The following is a 24187-nucleotide window of genomic DNA, read 5'->3' as shown; positions in this document are numbered from 1 at the left end:
CAGTGATTGGTTGTTAATTATAGTTTTATTTTACCTAATATATTTTTTATCTTTCTAATTTTATTTTGTTTTTTATTTTTGATACTGTACTGCTCCTTTCTTTCTTTCTTTCTTTCTTTTCTTTTCTTTCTTTCTTTTTTTTTTTTTACCACACCACAAAGCTTGAGGGATCTTGCTTTCCAGGTCAGAGGTTGGGCCTGAGCTCATGTGGTGGGAGCTCCGAGTCCAAACTGCTGAACTAACAGAGAACCTCAGACCACAGGGAATATCAGTCGCAGTGAGGCCTCCTGGAGGTCCTCATCTCAGCACCAAGACCCAGCTCTATCCAACTGCCTGCAAACTCCAGTGCCGGACGGCAGAGGCCAAACAACCAGTAAGACAGGAACACAGCACCACCCATCAAAAAAAAAAAAAAAAAAAAAAGAAATGACAAAAAAAATATCTTACAGATGAAGGAGTAAGGTAAAAACCTACAAGACCAAAAAAATGAAGACGAAATAGGCAACCTACCTGAAAAGAATTCAGAGTAATGATAGCAAAGATGAACCAAAATCTCAGAAATAGAATGGAGAAAATACAAAAAACATTTAACAGGTACCTAGAAGAACTAAAGCAAACAAACAGTGATGAACAACACACTTACTGAATTAAAAAGACTCTAGAAGGCATTAATAGCAGAATAACTGAGGCAGAAGAACAGATAAGTGAGCTGGAAGATAAAATGGTGGAAATATTGCCAGGGAGCAGAATAAAGAAAAAAGAATGAAAAGAATTGAGGACAGTCTCAGAGACCAATGGGACAACATTAACCGTACCAACATTCAAATTATAGGGGTCCCAGAAGAAGAAGAGAAAAAGAAAGGGTATGAGAAAATATTTGAAGAGATTATAGTCGAAAACTTCCCTAACATGGGAAAGGAAATAGTCAGTCAGGTCCAGGAAGTACAGAGAGCACCATACAGGATAAACCCAAAGAGAAACACGCCGAGACACATATTAATCAAGCTATCAAAAATTAAATACAAAGAAAAAATATTAAAAGCACAAGGGAGGGCTTCCCTGGTGGCGCAGTGGTTGAGAGTCAGCCTGCTGATGCAGGGGACACGGGTTCATGCCCCGGTCCGGGAAGATCCCACATGCCTCGGAGCGGCTGGGCCCGTGAGCCATGGCCGCTGAGCCTGCGCGTCCGGAGCCTGTGCTCCGCAACGGGTGAGGCCACAACAGTGAGAGGCCCGCGTAATGCAAAAAAAAAAAAAAGCACAAGAGAAAAACAAGAAATAACATACAAGGGAATCCCCATAAGGTTAACATTTCAGCAGAAACTCTGCAAGCCAGAAGGGAGTGGCAGGACATATTTAAAGTGATGAAAGGGAAAAACCTACAACCAAGAGTACTCTACCCAACAAGGATCTCATTCATATTTGAGAGAGAAGTCCAAAGCTTTACAGACAAGTAATAGCTAAGAGAATTCAGCACCACCAAACCAGCTTTACAACAAATGCTAAAGGAGCTTCTCTAGGCAGGAAACACAAGAGAAGGAAAAGACCTACAAAAACAAAGCCAAAATAATTAAGAAAATGGGAATAGGAACATACATATTGATAATTACCTTAAATGTAAATAGAGTAAATGTTCCAACCAAAAGACACAGACTGGCTGAATGGATACAAAAAGGAGACTGATATATATGTTGTCTACAAGAGATCCACTTCAGACTTGGGACACATACAGACTGAAAGTGAGGGGATGGAAAAAGATATTCCATGCAAATGGAAATCAAAAGAAAGCTGGACTAGCAATTCTCATATCAGACAAAGTAGACTATAAACTAAAGACTATTACAAGAGAAAAAGACCACTACATAATGATCAAGGGATCAGTCAAGAAGAAGATATAACAATTGTAAATATTTATGCACCCAACATAGGAGCACCTCAGTACATAAGGCAAATGCTAACAGCAATAAAAGGGGAAATCCACAGTAACACAAAAATAGTAGAGGACTTTAACACCCCACTTTCACCAATGGACCAATCATCCAAAATGAAAATAAATGAGGAAACACATGCTTCAAATGACACATTAAACAAGATGGACTTAATTGACATTTATAGGACATTCCATCCAAAAACAACAGAATACACTTTCCTCTCAAGTGCTCATGGAACATTCTCCAGGATAGATCATATCTTGGGTCACAAATCAAGTCTTGGTTAATTTAAGAAAATTGAAATCGTTATCAAGGATCTTTTTCAACCACAATGCTATGAGACTAGATAACAATTACAGGAAAAAAACTGTAAAAAATAAAAACACATGGAGGCTAAACAATATAGTATTAAATAACCAAGAGATCACTGAAGAAATCAAAGAGGAAATCAAAAAATACCTAGAAACAAATGACAATGAAAACATGATGACCCAAAAATTATGGGATGCAGCAAAAGCAGTTCTAAGAGGGAAATTTACAGCAATGCAATCCTACCTCAAGAAACAAGAAACATCTCAAATAAACAACCTAACCTTACACCTAAAGCAATTAGAGAAAGAAGAACAAAAAAACCCCAAAGTTAGCAGAAGGAAAGAAATCATAAAGATCAGATCAGAAATAAATGAAAAAGAAATGAAGGAAACAAGAGCAAAGACCAATAAAACTAAAAGCTGGTTCTTTGAGAAGATAAAAAACATTGATAAACCATTATCCAGACTCATCAAGAAAAAAAGGGAGACGACTCAAATCAACAGAATTAGAAATGAAAAAGGAGAAGTAACAACTGACACTGCAGAAACACAAAAGATCATGAGAAATTACTGTAAGCCAATAAAATGGACAACCTGGAAAAAATGGATAAATTCTTAGAAAAGCACAACCTTCTGAGACTGAACCAGGAAGAAATAGAAAATATAAAGAGACCAATCATAAGCACTGAAACTGAAACTGTGATTAAAAATCTTCCAACAAACAAAAGCCCAGGACCAGATGGCTTCACAGGCAAATTCTATCAAACATCTACACAAGAGCTAACACATATCCTTCTCAAACTCTTTCAAAATATAGAAGAGGGAGGAACACGCCCAAACTCATTCTATGAGGCCACCATCACCCTGATACCAAAAACAGACAAAGACGTCACAAAAAAAGAAAACTACAGGCCAATATCTCTGATGAACACAGATGCAAAAATCCTCACCAAAATACTAGAAAACAGAACACAACAGCACACTAAAAGGGTCATACACCATGACCAAGTGGGGTTTATCCCAGGAATGCAAAGATTCCTCAGTATATGCAAATCAATCAATGTGATACACCGTATTAACAAATTGAGGAATAAAAACCATATGATCATCTCAATAGATGCAGAAAAAGCTTTCAACAAAATTCAACATCTATTTATGATAAAAACCCTTCAGAAAGGGCCTAGCGGGAATTTACCTCAACATACTAAAGGCCATATATGACAAACCCACAGCCAACGTCGTCCTCAGTGGTGAAAACTGAAACCATTTCCTCTAGGATCAGGAACAAGACAAGGTTGCCCGCTCTCACCACTACTATTCAATACAGTTGTGGAAGTTTTAACCACAGCAATCAGAAGAAACAGAAATAAAAGGAATCCAAATCGGAAAAGATGAAGTAAAGCTGTCACTGTTTGCAGATGACATGATACTATACAGAGAATCCTAAAGATGCTACCAGAAAACTACTAGAGCTAATCAATGAATTTGGTACAGTAGCAGGATACAAAATTAATGCACAGAAATCTCTTGCATTCCTATACACTAATGAAATATCTGAAAGGGAAATTAAGGAAACACTGCCATTTATCACTGCAACAAAAAGAACAAAATACCTAGGAATAAACCTACCTAAGGAGACTAAAGACCTGTATGCAGAAAACTATAAGACACTGATAAAAGACATTAAAGATGATACAAACAGACGGAGAGATATACCATGTTCTTGGATTGGAAGAAACAACATTGTAAAAATGACTATACTACCCAAAGCAATCTACAGATTCATTGCAATCCCTATCAAACTACCAATGGCATTTTTCACAGAACTAGAAATAAAGATTTCAGAATATGTATGGAAACACAAAAGACCTCGAATAGCTAAAGCAACTTTGAGAAGAAAAACGGAGCTGGAGGAATCAGGCTCCCAGACTTCAGACTATACTACAAACCTACAGTAATCAAGACAGTATGGTACTGGCACAAAAACAGAAATATAGATCAATGGAACAGGATAGAAAGCCCAGATGTAAACCCACACACATATGGTCACCTTATCTTTGATAAAGGAGGCAAGAATATACAATGGAGAAAAGATAGCCTCTTCAATAAGTGGTGCTGGGAAAACTGGAGAGCTACATTGAAAGAATGAAATTAGAATACTTCTTAACATCATACACTAAAATAAACTCAAAATGGATTAAAGACCTAAATGTAAGGCCAGACACTATCAAACTCTTAGAGGAAAACATAGGCAGAACACTCTGTGACATAAATCACAGCAAGACCCTTTTTGACCCACCTCCTAGAGAAATGGAAATAAAAACAAAACTAAACAAATGGGACCTAATGAAACTTAAAAGCTTTTGCACAGCAAAGGAAACCATAAACAAGACCAAAAGACAACCCTCAGAATGGGAGAAAATATTTGGAAACAAAGCAACTGACAATGGATTAATCTCCAAAATATACAAGCAGCTTTGCAGCTCAATATAAAAAAAAACAAACAACCCAATCCAAAAATGGGCAGAAGACCTAAATAGACATTTCTCCAAAGAAGATAAACAGATTGCCAACAAACACATGAAAAGGTGTTCAACATCACTAATCATTAGAGAAATACAAATCAAAACTACAATGAGGTATCACCTCACACTGGTCAGAATGGCCATGATCAAAAAATCTACAAACAGTAAATACTGGAGAGGGTGTGGAGAAAAGGGAACCCTCTTGCACTGTTGGTGGGAATGTAAATTGATACAGCCACTATGGAGAACAGTATGGAGGTTCCTTAAAAAACTAAAAGTAGAACTACCATATGACCCTGCAATCTCAGTACTGGGCATATGCCCTGAGAAAACCATCATTCCAAAAGAGTCATGTACTACAACGTTCACTGTAGCACTATTTACAATACCCAGGACATGGAAGCAACCTATGTGTCCATCAACAGATGAATGGATAAAGAAGATGTGGCACATATATACAATGGACTATTACTCAGCCATAAAAAGAAAGGAAATTGAGTTATTTGTAGTGAGGTGGATGGACCTAGAGTCTGCCATACAGAGTGAAGTAAGTCATAAAAAGAAAAGTAAATACCGTATGCTAACACATATATATGGAATCTAAAAAAAAAAAAAAAATGGTTCTGATGAAACTAGGGGCAGGACAGGAATAAAGACACAGTTGTAGAGAATAGACTTGAGGACACGAGGAGAGGGAAGGGTAAGCTGGGATGAAGTGAGAGAGTAACACTGACATATATATACAGTACTAAATGTAAAATAGATAGTTGGTGGGAAGCAGCCGCATAGCACAGGGAGATCAGCTCGGTGCTTTGCGACCACCTAGAGGGGTGGGATAAGGAAGGTGGGAAGGAGATGCAAGAGGGAGGGGATATGAGGATATAGGTATGCATATGGCTGATTCACTTTGTTATACAGCAGAAACTAACAACATTGTAAAGCAATTAAACTCCAATAAAGACGTTAAAAAAAAAGAAAAGCAGTTCTAGTGGACTGTATAGCAAATAAATTTCAAGGGATACTACCTAGAGAATTTCTGTCTACTGAAATAGCCCACCAAAGCCCAGCTCATTTGGCACCTCTGATCCCACTCAGCTGGCATGAATGGTCCTTTGTTCTGCATTCCTGCAGCACTTCACTTGTTCCTGACACATGTTCCTGAAACTTCTGATTTAGTAGGTCTGGGGTGAAATCTGAGAATTCTAATAAGTTCCAGGTAATATACATGCTACTAGTCCAGGGGCCATGCTTTGAGAATCACTGCTGTAACATATTGCATTCTGGTTTATTTGTTCATCTGCATCCCCTGCTAGATTAAAGGTTAGTTAAGAATTTTCTTATTCATCTTTGTAAAACTCTCAGTGGCTAACATAATTCTTTATAAAAAACTGGCATTTGATATGCATTACTGTGTGATTAACTGTGGAGATAAGATAAACATCTTACCATAATCCCTCTGTTATCATCCAAACAGACTCCCTCAAAAAGTGAACTGTGAAACTAGAGAAAAGATCAAAAGGCAGAATATGACCCAACTTTTTCTGTGCTGCTTAATTTTGATTACATATCTGTCTGGTTTCTTTTAATCCTTGGACATAAATGACAATGATTATTTTTCAAATATATATAAGAAAGCCTGAGAGGCACGCTTCTACAAAAGTTGAGACTAAAACGTTTCTTCCTCCTGCATGTGTTTCTATTTCCTCTTGGTTTAGCTGGCATCTGACAGCCCAGGGGCGAAAACATTTCCAGCATTTTTTCATCCCAATATTTAGAAATGCTGATCAAACTAACGTTTTTTGTAAGCTATTCTTGTGGCAAGACATTCTATCCTTTTAGGCTTTGTTGCCTATTTAAAAACAGCAGGTTCAAAACTATTTTTTTAATCATGTCATTAAATTATATTTTTGTGAACTAAAAATACAGCATGGAGCCTGGCTTAAATCCTGTGAGACAGGAAAGGCCAGTGTGCCTGGACTTCTAGGTGTTCGGACTGGATTTCTAGTTTCTTTATTGGAAGACATGCTCTCTCTCATGAGCTAATGTGGGTAGCTCCTGAAATCAAACATGTCTGGAAAAAATACTCTTTCTACATTGTGCTTCTAGTATTTAGAGTGATCTTTATAATTTTTACCGTATCTCCAGGTAACTGGGTAGAGTGTTAGACAGATCTGGATGCAATATTTAAAGTGTACAGAGAAAAGGTTGAGGGCGGTTGTAGAGTGGTATTACCTTAGGCATCCTGTGACATTGTAGAATATATCAAAATCGAGCAAACCATTGGCTTTGGGGTAGTCTCCTTCTGGCCACCCCGAAAAGGGGATGATGATATTCTCAGTCAGGATAAACAAGGCTTCTGTTACCATGACATTCTTAAGTCTGTCATTAGAGGACAAATTCCACAGCAAACCTAGAAAAGTAAAGAGTACCATCAAAACAGTGCAGGGTTCGGTCAAAATGACTGCTGAAAAGATCAGTTAAGACTGTCACCCCTAGAGCTATGGCTAGTTATAAAAGGAAAAAAAAAACCAACAAGGTAGGGTGAGACAGCCCTTTTCCCAAGGGAAAGAACCTGTTTAGACCTCATTAGATGGCAATGGAAGCTGTTCCATAAGAATAATTTAAATATATATATATATATGTATACTAGTGGTGAGACAATGGAATATTACTCAGCCATAAAAAGAAACGAAATTGAGTTATTTGTAGCGAGGTGTATGGACCTAGAGCCTGTCATACAGAGTGAAGTAAGTCAGAAAGAGAAAAACAAATACCGTATGCTAACACATATATGTGGAATCTAAAAAAAAAAAAAAAAAGGCCATGAAGAACCTAGGGGCAAAACGGGAATAAAGACACAAACCTCCTAGAGAATGCACTTGAGGACACAGGGAGGGGGAAGGGTAAGCTGGGACAAAGTGAGACAGTGGCATGGACATACATACACTACCAAACGTAAAGCAGATAGCTAGTGGGAAGCAGCCGCATAGCACAGGGAGATCAGCTCAGTGCTTTGTGGTCACCTAGAAGGGTGGGATAGGGAGGGTGGGAAGGAGGGAGACGCAAGAGGGAAGAGATATGGGGATACATGTATATGTATAACCGATTCACTTTGTTGTAAAGCAGAAACTAACACACCATTGTGAAGCAATTATACTCCAATAAAGACGTTTAAAAAAGAAAAAAATATATATGTATACACACACATATACATACAGAGAGAGAGGGAGAAAGAGAACTTACAATGTAAAACTATACATGTTTAATCAAGAACATAAATGAATGCCAAAAATCCTTAGTGCTGTTTCTCTTAAAAGACCCTACCACAAAGGTGACCTCATTAGTATAATAAATTCTGGGCTCACCAACAGGAAAGCTTGAAATGATCCTGGTGTAATTAAGCGTTCAGCATTTTAAAAGTCGCAGTTTTCTCCCTTAGATACATACATATCTAAGGACATCTCTGCCTGCCTACTGCTCCCCACTGCCTGCAACTCCCACCTGACATCTGCCTTCCAATAATAGCAGGAAGAGCCTCTAGAAAGCTTTTGCCTATGCCTGTCAACAGCAGGCTGCTCAACATCACCAATTAATATTTATTAACTCCTACCCAATGGCAGACTTTATGTCCTCCCAGAATTTATGCTGGCTCTACCTCATCTACTTCTTATATTACAGTTTGGCAGAGAAGGAGAGACAAGAGCATTTTATCTACCTGCCAACTTGCATGGCCTAAGCATTGGTCTAAGACTGGTACCACATTTACTCACTTAACTTTCCTATTCCTCTTGAATCCCCTCCACCCCCAATTAAAAAGAAAGGCCATCTAAGCCAACTCAGGAAGAAATTAAGATAACAGGATACTGTATTTCCCAGGGCATTTGTGAGACAGGAACTGAAGCTGGGTACTGAGAGAGAATACAAAGTGGCATATACACTTAGGATTTGTTTTTCTCACAAATTTGGTGCTCGAATACCTCTGATTCAGTGGAAGGACTATACCCCTATTGCTTGCTATTCCACTGACTCCCAGCAGGTGTCAAGTTGCTTTGCCATCATTCATTCTTCAGTAAGTTACTCTAACTCGCTATCATCCAGGAAAGGAGAAACAGAGAGGGGACAGAAAGAGAAGGGATCTTCCTTTTCTTCCTATTTATGCCCCCACCGCCCAGTTAGTTAATTCTTATCTCTTAAATTTACTGCTTCATCTGCAGGAAGGACAGAGGAAGCACGGATATACAGGACAGTCCACGTTATGAAGAAAGCAAACGTGGTGGTCTTGCCAGAATTACATGGCGATATCACCTCCCCTGATATTAATGACTGAAATAATAGTCTGTATAGTTAAAGCTTAGTAGTTAATCAACCATACTTGTATTTGGCCCATCAGTTAGAACACTCTAGGCCTAATGTAGTCTTTTGGGGCTTAAACAGTTTACTTTGTGTACAAGTAACTAATTTTTTAAATAACCAAATTTCCACCATAGCTTACATCTAGCTGCCATTAGACAGAGCAATGCTGGGTCTAGTGCTTCGTGAGGACTAGAATTCTGGCTGATGAGAAGGTCTTTTCCTGATCAAACTGGCATTTGGGGTTAGTCATGAGCAGTGTCCCTCCACCACAGGTTTTGCAACACAATGACTTCATGGGTCACACCTCATCTTAAGAGGCCCTGGAGGGGGACAGACAGAATAAAACTCCCAAAACTCCTAAGGTGGTTGAAAACAATTGAAAGGCAGGTCTGAGGTTGAGTTTTGGTTACTAAGCTACAAAAGAAAGCTAAAAAGAAAAGAAAAAAACAAGCTTCCTGTTCTAAATAAGCTAACAAATTAACAGTCTCTGCCTGTCAGAGGCTTAAAAATGTGAAACATAATGATAAAAACCAGAGAGGATTAGTTTGAACAAAGGGAGTGGAATTTTCCTCCAAACAGTCAATGTCCTTTGTAGCTTGTCATGCTGTATTATTTCTACAGAAGTATAAGGTTTGGGGAGCTTTAGTATAATTTTTGAATTTTTAATGTAGGATATTGTACAGAAATGTCATGCTTGCCAAATTTCTGTATGGTACAAAGCTAAGGAAGAGCTTAAATGTTCACTAGAGATTTGGGATTGTACTTATACACACACCCTCACACACATACATACAAAATCAATAAAGGACCAATTACAAATTAGGAAAATGTGCATGCCAATATGGGACAAAGGGTTAAATACCATTAATATACAGGGTTCTTATAAATCATTAAAAATTCAGTTACTAGTAGAAAAATTAACCCCAAGCTAAAAGAGTCTAATATACATAGGAATGCAGGCTCTCTAGTATCTAAAGAAATGCAAATTCAACAGCTACATATCATTTTCTGTGGCTACAGAAGACAAAACCAGACCAATAAGCGGAAATTCTGAGGAAGGAGATTTTGGCTCAGTGAAAGTATAAACTTCTAAGACAGCTTTGAAGAAAACAGAAAGATCTGCTTATAAGATCCAGCACTATCACTGGAGCCAATAAAAAAAATGAGCTCATCCTTTATCAAAATATCGACAAGGGGGTTTAATCTTAAAACCAGAGCGTTTGAAGAGACTAGCAGTCACCAAATGAGCCCAGTGACAAATCGGAATCACATATTCCTGGGCCACACCACAAATTTACTAAGCCTGACTCCCAGGATGAATTCCAGGAATTTATACTTTAAATATGATTCTAATTTCTCTCATTGGGAAATCAATGGTTTAGATGACCCTAAATAGATGTCCCTTTCAATGATTAGATTCTATATTCCCTGATACTGTATTATATTTAGGGTTTGGATTTTCATTTGTTTCACCTTTAACTTCCGGTCAATTTAATCATAGTGCCTAAATTTCTATTATTATAGCTCTTTGTTGTAGCTGTTCTGTCCGTAATTTTCTGTCACTAAACTCTCATTCTAGCCAAAAAGGGGAACTGGATTCTGGTAAGGGATATACTTTGAATAATTAGCAATTATAAGAAAGATAATGATAACTGCATTATCCAGAAACTTATTGCCAACTGATATCTACAAAATGCAGCTACCTAGTAAAGGGATTTAATAGATATTGAAACCCATGTTTTATTAATATTGCTCTTTAGGACTGGAAATATAGTTATTTAACTAAATCTGTATAATGTTTAATAGGAAAACTTGTAAATTTTATGATTAAATCTTCAAGGAGGAGCAGGAGGAGGAGAAGTGGTTCTTTTTAAACTTGTTTTTCAAAATTATCACAGAGCAAGAGGAATACGTTTTTGCAATCTCCCTTGCATGGATATACTCCTCCTTTCACCTAACTTCTGTAAGTCTTACCTGGAATATCACATTATAGCAAAGGCCATTTATTCAAAACTATAAATAAACCCAAGGTACCTTATTGCACCATTACAAATGCAGAATAAAATAATTATACATTTAAAGAACGTGCATAATGAATTTTTTTTTTTTTTTGCTGTACGCGGGCCTCTCACTGTTGTGGCCTCTCCTGCCGCGGAGAGCACAGGTTCTGGACGCGTGGGCTCAGCGGCCATGGCTCATGGGCCCAGCCGCTCCGTGGCATGTGGGATCCTCCTGGACCGGGGCACGAACCCGTGTCCCCTGCATCGGCAGGTGGACTCTCAACCACTGCGCCACCAGGGAAGCCCCAAAGACGAATTTTTTGAGACTAGTATGTACTGTTCTCATTTCAACTAAATACACTACCACACTCACTTGGTAAGGGAGGGGAAACACACTCATGGGAGGAAAGTCTTTGATCCTGAAGTCTCTTCTTCAGAAGAGGGAAGAGCTTCCCTCCTAGGCTGGTACTGAACATGCCAGAAAAGTTAAGTGAGTTGACTTTCTTTCCCAGCCAACAAAGCTCTGGTGCTGAACTTCTCATGCATATATAGAAGCAGATGGTTTATTTTTTTATATCCTGGCCAGAAAAGTCAGGGTCTTATCTGAAAACACATCTGATTCTCTCATTTGTGTGTAATCTAGATATTCCCAGGCCATAAAACTCTTTTCTTATATTTGGTGAAGCATCCACAGTTGTTGAGAAACTTATATGAGTAACACAGTTGTTACTGCAATTACATACTGGCACAAAATAAGTGGCAACTTAATATGAAAGGACAGAAAGGTAGTTCAGAGAAGCCCCTTCCTTCAAAACTCTGCCTGAGAGTAAAGTACAGAAGGATGGTATTTGAAAATGCTTCAGAGAGAGAAGTGATACTTGAGTAGCTATTGAAGAATGAGAAGGTTTACCAGGTGGTCTAGGTATGAAAAAGGATTCCACTCCAAGACAACAGCAGAAGCAAAGGTATAGAGACAGATGAGACATGGGACAGAGCAGCAAATTCTTTAGGATTTCAGAGCCTGGGCTACAAGGGTATGAAAAGAGACACTGCTGCCAATGGTCACCAGGCTCACATCATAAAATCTTTGTGTGAGATGCTACAGAGTACAGACTTCAACATAGGTAATGGAGAAAATAAAGGGACAATATTTTTATTTTAGAAAGAAATCACTAGAAGCAGAGTGGTGGACAGACTGGGAATGTGCAATACTGAATCATAGAGGCCAGGCACAAGGTTACTGCAAGAGTAGACCAGAGAGATGAAGACGGTTTGAATCAAGGCAGTGGCCAGAGGAGAGAGAGGAAGGGCCAAAAAGGAGCAAGGGAGAGCTCTCTGATCCAAGATCCCAAAGACAAAGCCCCTTCCTAAAGAAGTGTAAAAATGAGTCACTCTTTACCCCCAAAACAGTAAGTAGGTCGGAGCCACTATGATATAGCAAAACACCCAGATAATACTGGGTTCAAATCTGGCCTTGTTCTTTGCTAGCTGTGCAACTCAACCCCCTGAGCCTCACACTGGTCATATGTAAACAGTCAATAATACCATACTTAGGGAGCTGTCAGGAAGAACAGAGATAAAAAATGGAAAGCCCAAGCTTATGACTAGCATGTAATAGAGGCTCAATAAAAAGATGTTTACAAAATAGACATGAAAAGATTCACATATATGGTTACTCGCTTTGTGGTTTGTTGTTTTTTTTTTTTAAATTGGGGTATAGTTGTTTTACAATGTCGTGTTAGTTTCTACTGTATCGTTTTGTGTTTCTAAACAAAGATATAAACATGTCTAAATTAGTCAACAATTTATTTTTGAGGCCCAAAAAGCACTTATTTAGCACTTCCATTAATAGAGCTAAAGGAAGTTATTTAGTAGGATTTGTATCAAACATTCAACTATCAACTCAATTCAATTAATATGTAATGAACACCTTCTGGTAGGGATGTTTAGCTTATACTAGAAATCCTGGGAACTGTACAATCAAACTCCATTTATCACCTCTGTAGTTTATCTAAAGAAGACAATGGTCTCTGTGGCATCAATACCACAGAACATTTTCTGTCCTTAGTTTCCTTCTTCCTACACAAAAGAAGAGGAAGTTCATAAACAGTGGATTATTTCCTTGACACACAGCCACACATCCTCCCAAGCTTTCTGGCTACCACGCACCCTAACCTATTACCCAAGTTTCCTCTGAACGACCAGCAGCTTCTTTGCTTTGCTAGTGATTTTCACTTTGCTGGGAATAACTTTCATTCTCCTTCAAAACACTAGTCCAAAGCCTAACCCTCTTTTAAGGTCCACAGTGAAATATATCTCCTTCATGAAGTCTTTTCTGAGTGTAAAAGAGAATAATCTGTTTGATTCTCTTTCGTGGTTCATAACTGTTTTTTAATAAAGAAACTGTTAGGTTCTAAACATGAGGTTTGGTTGCTGTTTTTTTTTTTTTTTTAATGCCAACCATCACATGATTGTTCACGTTTTAGTAGATGGAAAATAAAATTCACAACCTATCTAGACTGTGATTCACCCTGGGTGGCACTTGAAGGCTGCCCTCTAAATGTTGGCTGAATGAATGACTGACTGAATAAGTGATATCACTCTTAATTTCTGTAGGTATTTTAATATAAGTCATGGATATGAAAGGAAATCTCTCATGGGACATGACAGCATGCTGGCAGAAGGGTAGTACGGTGCAGCCCTTCATATAGTTTTATAAAATTAAAATATATTGAGACAGAAAAATGTGATATTTTGAGATATAAATGGATAGAGAGGATATAATGACAACATTTTTATAGAAAAAAGAATACTGTTGTATAATAAAGGATGGCAAAAGTGCAACATGTATTCAGTTCAACTTAAACAATATTTATGGAGTACGTCTTTTAAATAAGTATGAAGACTGTCAACTATTATCATTAAAAAAAACTTTTATATGATATATTAGAAAGGGTTAACTTCTTTGGACCTTAGTTTCCTCATCTGTAAAACTGAGATTTAGTAGCCAATAACACCTAAAAATACCTCAAAACCTAAGGTTTTTGTGAGAATAAATTAAAAATGTCTACTACCTGGGACACTGAAGATACTTAAAAGTTTCCCCAAGGCAATACTACTGATGATTACACTCAGTAATGTTTCTTGCACTCTTTGTAATGTGTTCATGGAGCTTTAGCAGAGAGCTGATGAACCATTTTCATTTCATTTTCAATGAACTATTTTCTATTCTATCATACGTACTATTCATTTAAATGAAACTAGGCCTCCTTTCTACATGTTTCAAGAATTACCAAAACCATTAGTTTAGTTCTATCTGATTATTTTAGTTTTCCAATCTATGCACAGAAGGGAGATATTAATTTTTCCAAATCAGTATTTGAGTAGAAATAAAAAAGGAGAACTGAAAAACATATCCAGTCATGCTTTTTTCTTTTTTGGGGGATGTAGAGGGACAGGTAAGCTAGGAAGCTCGTATTGAGAGAGGTCCAGGTGATGGAAGCTGCATAGAACTTCTAATTAAAAATATTAACCAGGGCTTCCCTGGTGGCGCAGTGGTTGAGAATCTGCCTGCCAATGCAGGGGACACGGGTTCGAGCCCTGGTCTGGGAGGATCCCACATGCCGCGGAGCAACTAAGCCCATGAGCCACAACTGCTGAGCCTGCGCGTCTGGAGCCTGTGCTCCGCGACAAGAGAGGCCACGATAGTGAGAGGCCCGCGCACTGTGATGAAGAGTGGCCCCCGCTTGCTACAACTAGAGAAAGCCCTCGCACAGAAATGAAGACCCAACACAGCCCCAAATAAATAAATTAAAAAAATATATATATTAACCAAAAGCCTCAGAATAATTTCCCCTTCAGAAAAAAGGAATTCGAACTTGACTCAAATCTGGGGTCTAAGCCAGCAGTAATAATGTTCCTTGAAAGCCCTCTCAGATAACGAGCCCATCAATCATTTGTTCCAGGAAACTTCAGAAAAAAAACAGATGATATTAACACATCTGGCTGGGGTGCACTGTGCTACCCCCTGTGATAGTCAGTAAGCACTACCTGTTATTTGTTTCTTAGTCTCCAAGTCTCTGGTTTGCTTCAGCACCTGGAGCAGCCGAGGTACTCCATTGAGTTCAGCTACCTCCAATTTGTTGTCATTATCTTCAAACACCAAGTTTCTCAAGGCCCCACACACAGCTCGCTGGATATCTTCATTCTGAATTTTGAGGAGCTGTAGAAGCTTGGGGATGCCATGAAGCTGATTAACCTGGGGAAGAAGTAGATGCATATTTCAGATATTTATTAATTTTGATGTGGCATTAAAAATCTTCAATGTAATATGAATGAACAGATGAAGTTCACTGACTTTGTTGATAACATTATATTAGCTTCAGGTGCAGAACATAATGATTCGATATCTGTACATATTGTAAAATGATCATAATAAGTCTATTTAACATCCATCACCACACATAGTTAATTTTTTTCTTGTGGTAAGAACTCTTAAGATCTGTTCTCTTAGAAACTTTTTAGAGTCACCATGCTGTACATTACATTCCCATGACTTATTTATTTTATAATTGGAAGACTGCAAGCTATTTTTATGATCAATTGCTTTCAGTATTTAAAAACACTGAAATAAATTATGCAAGCATTTTAGGTAAATAACATAACTTTACACTTTTTAATGTGCTATTTTAAAAATACTTCTTCTATACACATATGCAAGAAAGGGCATGATATTGGAGAAAGAACCAGTGGGTCAGAACTAGGAATAAAAAAGAAAATTAGAAGGTTTTGATTCTGAAACCTAAGGCTGTTTAAGAAGAGGCCAAGGGCTTCCCTGGTGGCACAGTGGTTGAGAGTCCGCCTGCTGATGCAGGGGACACGGGTTCGTGCCCTGGTCCGAGAAGATCCCACATGCCGCGGAGCGGCTGGGCCCGTGAGCTATGGCCGCTAAGCCTGTGCGTCCGGAGCCTGTGCTCCGCAACGGGAGAGGCCACAAAAGTGAGAGGCCCACGTGCCGCAAAAAAAAAAAAAAAAAAAAGAAGAGGCCAAATAATGAGTCTGAATAAAGTGACTTAGTGTTTTAGGCTGCAAATATTATCTACTGGGCTTCAGTAGTTGCAGCACGTAGGCTCAGTAGTTGTGGTTCTTGGGCTCTAGAGTGCAGGCTCAGTAATTGTGGCGCACGGGTTTAGTTGCTCCACGGCATGTGGGAACTTCCCGGACCAGGGCTTGAACCCGTGTCCCCTGCATTGGTAGGTGGATTCTTAACCACTGTGCCACCAGGGAAGTCCTATACAGTCAATGTAAATAATAGAAATCGCTCCCATCAGTAGTAGAAATAAAAATTCATTTACCATGGCAACTGTAGTAGCAATGCGAAACTAACCTTAAATGCAAGCTATTTTTTTTTTTATCGAGTAGACTAGCAAGTCAGGAATAAAAGTCAAGGTTGTAAAATAATCTAGTAAAAATAATAAACATAATAATAACCACAATACTAACAAAATAACAACTGTTCCTCCCACTTCTATCACTAGGAGGTGTTGGCATAGTGTTAAGAATTTTATATACATTCTCTAATCAATAACTTGCAAGAACCTTAAGAAGAAAGTACTCTTTTGGTCCCTTTAAGGCTTCAGTGGCAGCAGTAAGGAAGAATACTTCCACTTTTGGCTCCCTTCAGAGGAGACATTTGCAGAACAGCAGACAACTGGGAGACTGGCAATGTCTAAAGCCATTCTAATGTATTTGTATGAAAATGCTAATGATAGCTATCAATAAGATCTGGTCCAGCAGATCATCTATTTGATCACTTCATCTATTCCTATTATTACACTTCCTTAAAAGCAGAAAGACACAACTTATTTGAAAACAGCCTGTAACTCATGTGTTTCACTAATTCTGCCAATTTCTATTTCACAGTTAGGTTTTATGATGGTTGAATTCATACGCTCTAGACTTCATAAATGGCAGCTAGACAATAGAAATATTTTATTACTTAATTTACAACTAATAAGTTGCCTTCTTCAAAATAGGATGTGAAATGGCCTCCTGGCTAAATTGCATTTCCAGCTGTGATGATAGCATGAGTGAGAAGTGGCTAGTGGAAGCCTCCACTGCCCTGCCTGGGTGGCATGAATGGCTGTCTTCTGCTAACAGCCCTCTAACCCATTCCCTTACCCTGTCACTTTTATCCCCTTGGCTTTCAGCACTTGCTCCAGTCTGGAAAGAAGGAACTGCAGACACCTGACACTCAGATAAATGCTGAAATCCAGCTACAGCTCTGCTCACTGTAGAATGTGACCCCCTAGTATCTGGCACCTACCTCACATTTAAAAATAGATTTTAGTACCTTTATCCATTTTATCAAATAGATATATATCATATCAAATACAAGAAGTTGATAATATTCTGCTCATTGCCTATAACTAGAGCAGTTGGTAGTGAGTGACTCCTATTCACATTAGGTCTAACATTCTTGCCCCTCTGAATTCAGGGAAACAGGTGGGATCAGAGAGGTTGCATATGTTTGTTATACTGAATCCTCAGGGGATTTGTTCCCCCTTTGGGAAAGGAAACAACCAGACTAACACGAACTTCTCAGAACTTTAAAAAAGCTTCATTTGAGTTGGTTTCTAAATATGTGAAAGGGCAAAATCGCATATTAGAATTTTAACTTTCTCCTTGACTGTTGATTCTTTTCCCTGCCAACTCTAAAAGAATTAAATGATGAGGGTTTCTGGTGGCAAGTAAGTTGAGGGAACAAACTGTTGGCTCCCTCATGCCTGGTGCCTTTGCTCTCAGTTCCTTTCCTATCTGGAATGCTCTGCTCACTCTGCTTTTCTTCTGGCAAAGTCCTACTCATCCTGCATAAGCCAGCTCAAATGTCGCCTCCTCTGTGAAGTGTCACCTTCTTTCTCTCCCTTCCCTCCCATTAGAATTAATCACTCCTTGCAAATTGGTATAACCTTTCAGGAAGGCAATTGTCAATATGTGTCAAAAACTTCAAACATATTCACTTTTAGTAAACTTCATTAGGAAATAATTTGAAATGCAGACACAGACTAACATGATAATAGTAACTACATTATTTATAATATGGAAAAATAAGAAACCATAAATGTCCAAAGATGGGGGAAGACTGGTTAATGATTAATTGTCACATATCCATATACTGAGGTGTCCACAGGAGAGGCACAGCAATGTTTGAACTGACATTTTATTTGTCATATAGTTCCCTCATCAGTCAAATGGGGATTGTGCAAGATTAGCAGTGTGCTAGGCCCAGAGTAGTTACTCCACACATCATAGCTACTACTATGACCATTAATATGCCACCATTAAAATGAAGTTTACAAAAAAAAAAAAAAATATATATATATATATATATATATATATATATATATATATATATTGGCCATGCAGTAGCACGACCAGGAATCAAACCCGTGCCCCTGCAGTGGAAGCACAGAGTCCTAACCACTGGACCACCAGGGCCCACCAGTTTTCAAAATATTTTTAATGTTATGAGAAAATGCTTGAGGCAATGCTATTGAAAAAGTTGAATAAAATATCTAATGCATTTCTGCTCACAGACATAAAGAAGGGAATGAAACTAGGGGGTTTGGGAGAAATGGTGGGGTTATAATGTATGAGTGGGGCATGCTACTTTGTATTTTTTTAAACAACAAGCATGTATTTAGGCATGCTTTTTTAAAAACAAAACATCCCCATAAACAAAGCTACATATTCAATTTGATGACAGCTATGTACATGTATGCATTAAAAAAATCAGAGAGCAATATCAAATGATAACAATAGAAGGACTGTAGGCTGTTTTCCTTTTTTCTTTCTTAATTTCTCAAATTTCTTATAATGAGTTTGTATTAGTTTTACAATAAGATTTTGCAAGACAGTTATGGCAGTCACTGCTTCGGTGATGAGATTTGAAGCAGGCATGGAAACAAAACCAGCTTAAGGGTCTTGCAGATTAAATTAAGGGATTTGTCCTTTATATTGCAGGCAAGCAGGGCAGATATTGGAAAGGTCTTGCTGGATGCTGTGAAGAGACTGGGATTAGGAGTGGATAAGAATGGAGGCAGAGAGATTAATTAGGAGGCAGCTGGATTAAAAGGATGATGGTAACAGGGATCAGCATCATGATTAGGGAGAGCAAGATGTAGGCAGATTCAGGACACTTTTTAAAAAATATATTTATTTATTTATTTATTGGCTGTGTTGGGTCTTAGCTGCGGCATGCGGGATCTTCGTTGAGGCATGTGGGATCTTGTGTTGTGGTGCTCTGGCTCTTTGTTGTGGTGCACGGGTTTCTCTTTAGTTGTGGCATGCAGGTTTTCTCTCCTCCAGTTGTGGCACACAGGTTCCAGGGCACATGGGCTCTGTAGTTTGTGGCATGCTGACTCTCTCGTTGAGGCACGTGAGTTGTGGCGTGCGGGCTTAGCTGCCCCATGGCCTGTGGGATCTTAGTGCCCCGACCAGGCATTGAACCCAGGTCCCCTGCATTGAAAGGCAGATCCTTTACCACTGGACCACCAGGGAAGTCCCCAGGACACTTTTAAGAGCAGCATTAATAGGACTTGAAGACTGCATGAACATGAGAAGTAAGAAAGAAAGAAGGTTCAAAGTCTCTGTTCCTATTTTGGTGTCAAACTACCTGGGTGAACTACCACTCACAGAGGAGTGAGTTATTATTTCAGGGCAAGCATTGTATGATTATCTGATTGCACTCTCACAACAACTCTTTGTAGTAGGACTATTAGTTCCAGTTTAAAGGAAAGCTGAGGTTTAGAGTGGTAAAATATCTTGCCCAAGGTCACCCAGGTAATTAGGTTGCTGGGATTCACACCCAGCCCCTGGCTACTCTTGAGAGTCAATGCTTAAATCACCACATGCCCTACTTGCCAACCCAGCAGAAAGAACAAGTTTAGAAGGAGAACTGACTGGACAGTAGAGAAAAAACAGCAATGAATATAATGTGTTCATTTTTAGATAAGTTGATATTGAGTTCAGTGGGACGTCTAGCAAATAGACAGACATGTGGTTTGGAACCCAGGGAAAGATAAGGTCTGGAGATGCCGTGAGTCATTAGCACTCAGATCACACATTAGTGGAAGCCAGAGGAGTAGATGAGGTGGGTCAGGAGACGGTGTCAAATAAGAAAAGTCCCAGGAAAGCATCTAGGGAACATAAACATTTAAGGTACAGGTTGTGGATAATTTTTTTTTTTTTAACAGAGGAAACCTGAAGGAGCCAGAGAAATGGAAAAAGAGCCAGGAGACTCTGGGGCCAAAAGAAGAAAGTCTCAAAAAGGAATGAGGGATTGACAGTGCTAAATGCTGAGTCTTAATCAACTAAAATAATAACTGAAAAGTTGCCATTGAAGTTTATGATTTAAAATTTTGATCTTTATATTCAAACTGTAACTGTTTTTTGTAAATAACATTAAAAAACTATAGTATTATTCTTAATATTAATGGGATTTTGTTAATGCCCTTGGGTTATATTTTCACTTCTTAGATTTCCTACCAAGCATATACATGTATAGGTTTCATATAGTTTTCATGTTTCATTACTTTTATTTTTTTATTTTTTTTTTTTATTTTTTTTTTTCCGGTACGCGGGCCTCTCACTGTTGTGGCCTCTCCCGTTGCGGAGCACAGGCTCCGGATGCGCAGGCTCCGGATGCGCAGGCTCAGCGGCCATGGCTCACGGGCCCAGCCGCTCCGCGGCATATGGGATCCTCCCGGACCGGGGCACGAACCCGTATCCCCTGCATTGGCAGGCGGACTCTCAACCACTGCGCCACCAGGGAGGCCCTCATTACTTTTAAAACCAGTCTTTGTTCTAGCTTTATCACAATGAATAAGAGCGAAGAAGGCAAGCATAGGTTTAATCCTATATGCAAACAAAATGATATTTACAATCAAATTAATAATTTAAGAGATAGTGGAAATCTAGCCCAACTTGGGTAACAAGAGAAAATTTCATGTAATTCCGCATTATAAAATGAAAGCATGTATAAAAATGCTGAGTTTTAAAAATTGGGAATAAAAAAAGATTTGTGTATAAAGAAGGTTTATTACTAGTTAAATATATTATTTTAAAAAATGCTTACTGGGCTTCCCTGGTGGCGCAGTGGTTGAGAGTCCACCTGCCGATGCAGGGGACACGGGTTCGTGCCCCAGTCCGGGAAGATCCCACATGCTGTGGAGTGGCTAGGCCCATAAGCCATGGCCGCCGGGCCTGCGCGTCCGGAGCCTGTGCTCCGCAACGGGAGAGGCCACAACAGTGAGAGGCCCGCGTACCGCAAAAAAAAAAAAAAATAATAAATAAATAAATAAAAACGCTTATTTTTTCCATGGAATAAACATAGGCAAAGGGTCAGTGAGAAATACCCAAGACTTACATAACTTTTAAAAGTAAAATAGATGGGATAGCTCTTTTGAAGCAATACATAAAATATAGAGACCATGAAGAAAAATGTTGACAAATTTACTTCATAAGAATTTAAAACTAGGGACTTCTCTGGTGGCATAGTGGTTAAGAATCCACCTGCCAGCACAGGGGACACGGGTTCGAGTCCTGGTCTGGGAGGATCCCACATGCTGTGGAGCAACTAGGCCTGTGTGCCACAACTACTGAGCCAGTGCTCTAGAGCCCGCGAGCCACAACTACTGAGGCCATGTGCCACAACTACTGAAGCCCGCACACCTAGAGCCTGTGCTCCGCAACAAGAGAAGCCATGGCGATGAGAAGCCCGCGCACCACAACGAAGAGTGGCCCTCACTTGTTGCAACTAGAGAAAGCCCGCACTCAGTAATAAAGACCCAACACAGTCAAAAATAAATAAATAAATAAATTAATTAATTAAAAAAGAATTTAAAATCATGCACAATGAAACATATCATAAGCAAAGTTAGGAAACAACACTGTCACATATGTAGCAATGGATTAATGTGCATAATAGGTAAAGAACTCTTACAAATAATTAAGAAACAGACACACATCTTGGGACTTCCCTGGTGGCACAGCAGGTAAGACTCTGTGCTCCCAATGCAGGGGGCCCAGGTTCGATCCCTGGTCAGGGAACTGGATCCCACATGCATGCCGCAACTAAGAGTTCGCATGCCACAACTAAGGAGCCAGCGAGCTGCAACTAAGGAGCCTGAGAGCTTCAACTGGGGAGCCCGCCTGCCACAACTAAGACTCAGTGCAACCAAAATAAATGAATGAATAAATAAATAAATAAAATATTTTTAAAAAAAAGAAACAGACACACGTCTTAGAAAAAATAGCCAATGAATTAAAAAATGACAACTGACTGAATAAATACAAAGTCAAAAAAATATCAAAAAATGCTCATCTTCATGAATAATTAATGAAATGCAAGTGAAAAAAAATCAGTGGAAGCTCATTTTTCTGACTTACTAACTGATCTGCAGGATTAATCACATTCTCTTTTCCTTCTGTGACATCCACGGATTTTGAGTACTATCAAAGCTGTAGGTTAGTATATGTTGGCCTTCACATTCTTATTTCTTCTAGTTTACCAAGAATAACTTAGGTTTCTTACCCAATGCATTTATGTCAGTTATACTTGTTATTGTAATTATGTAATTTACTTACCTATTCTGAAAAAGCTCTGTGTCTCTGAAAACTAATTTGAATGCTTTAGAAAGACTAGATAAAGGTGAAGAGCTTTAAAAAGCTCTGTAATTGGTTGTGGAAGAAATTAACCTAAAAGACTAGGTAAAAATGTAAGAATCTAGAAGGATATGAACTCAGATGAATAAGCGCCACTAAGTTCTCATCTCACTCCAAAAAAACTAAAAATGGCAAATGAAACATAATTGGCACAGTTTATGCATGAAAGACAATGACAAACTCTGTAAGTGTGTGTGTGTGTATAATTTTTTAAAAGAATTTCTCTGTAACTCTGATTACCTGATCAGTTATTCGTCTTGATTTCCAGAAATAGAGAATTTCTTCTATAAAGAGATACTTTTCTTTCTCCTTATCAGATTAACAAAAATGAACAAAAAAGAATAATATCTTGTGGTAGTAATGGTGCATGTAAATAGGTACTTTGACACCATGCTGGTGGGACTGTAAATTTGTATAATTTGGGGGAAGATTTATAGGAGGTTATTTATCAAAATTAAAAGTGACTCACTAGTAATGAGGACTGGATTTACCTACCATTTGAACAATTTTAAAAACCAGACAAAACATACAATAGTTTCAATAACTGGACATGAGGCAATGATGGACAATGATCCCTAAGAGATGGCGAACAAGCAAGGACAGCCCTACTGCTGCCTCAGATCACAGTCTTGAGAGAGTTCCCAGGCTGTGGTGTGATTCCGGAAAACCTAAGTGGAATTCAACAAGCAGAGCTGAGGAGAAAGAGTGAAGAATCTAAGAAGAACAAAGAGGCTAGTGTTTGCAGGGAAGAGTAACAGTAAGAAAAGAGCTGCACAGAAAGAGAACTCCTGAGATCTGCAGAGGGTCCCCATTTAGTATTCAGTAGGGTATTAATCAGTTCATCTTTGTGAGGAAGTTGCCTGAGGCCACGGAAGTAACTGCCTAAAAAAGTTACTGCTCCTCATGCTCACACAGGGCCGTGAACAGGGCCTATTCTCACTAGCCAGCCAGAAAGCCTCATAATTCATAGTACATTGGGTAGAGTTCTCAGAAGTGTCTTGCCTTAAGAAGTGGGGACTAATTAGTTTTAGAATAAATGCTGCTCTGGTCCCACCAACAAATCTTAAAAGCAAGATTTGAAAGAGTCAAACTGTTTTCAAGTAATTTAATTATATCCTTGAGCTTGTGAAGAAAACTCAAGAGTATCTACAAATATAAAAATGTCCAGCATCCAACAAGATAAAATTCATAATACCTGGCATTTGATAAAAAATTTCCAGGCATGCAAAGAAGAAAAATATTATCCATAATGAGGAGTAAAAACAATCAAATGAAACCCACTCAGAATGTAAATTGGTGCAGCCACTATGGAAAACAGTATGGAGGTTCCTCAAATAACTGAAA

The 24187-nt window shown here is 38.7% G+C and overlaps 1 protein-coding gene across 2 annotated transcripts in view; it reads right to left on the bottom strand.

The window, feature by feature from the left end:
- PKP2 (plakophilin 2) overlaps positions 1-24187 on the bottom strand; it is a gene marked incomplete at both ends in the record, with an annotated part of 85324 nt that overhangs the window by 30179 nt on the left and 30958 nt on the right. For both annotated transcript variants that reach the window (XM_079714730.1, XM_079714731.1), the window contains 2 exons: positions 6999-7176; positions 15170-15377. In XM_079714730.1, the coding sequence (XP_079570856.1) occupies positions 6999-7176; positions 15170-15377 (386 nt within the window). The remainder of the gene's footprint in view (positions 1-6998; positions 7177-15169; positions 15378-24187) is intronic.

Source organism: Hyperoodon ampullatus, assembly GCF_949752795.1.
Source record: "Hyperoodon ampullatus genome assembly, chromosome: 11".
NCBI classification, from domain to species: domain Eukaryota; kingdom Metazoa; phylum Chordata; class Mammalia; order Artiodactyla; family Ziphiidae; genus Hyperoodon; species Hyperoodon ampullatus.
The sequence above is the reverse complement of the archived record's forward strand: the minus strand, read 5'-3'. Positions and strand labels throughout refer to the sequence as shown.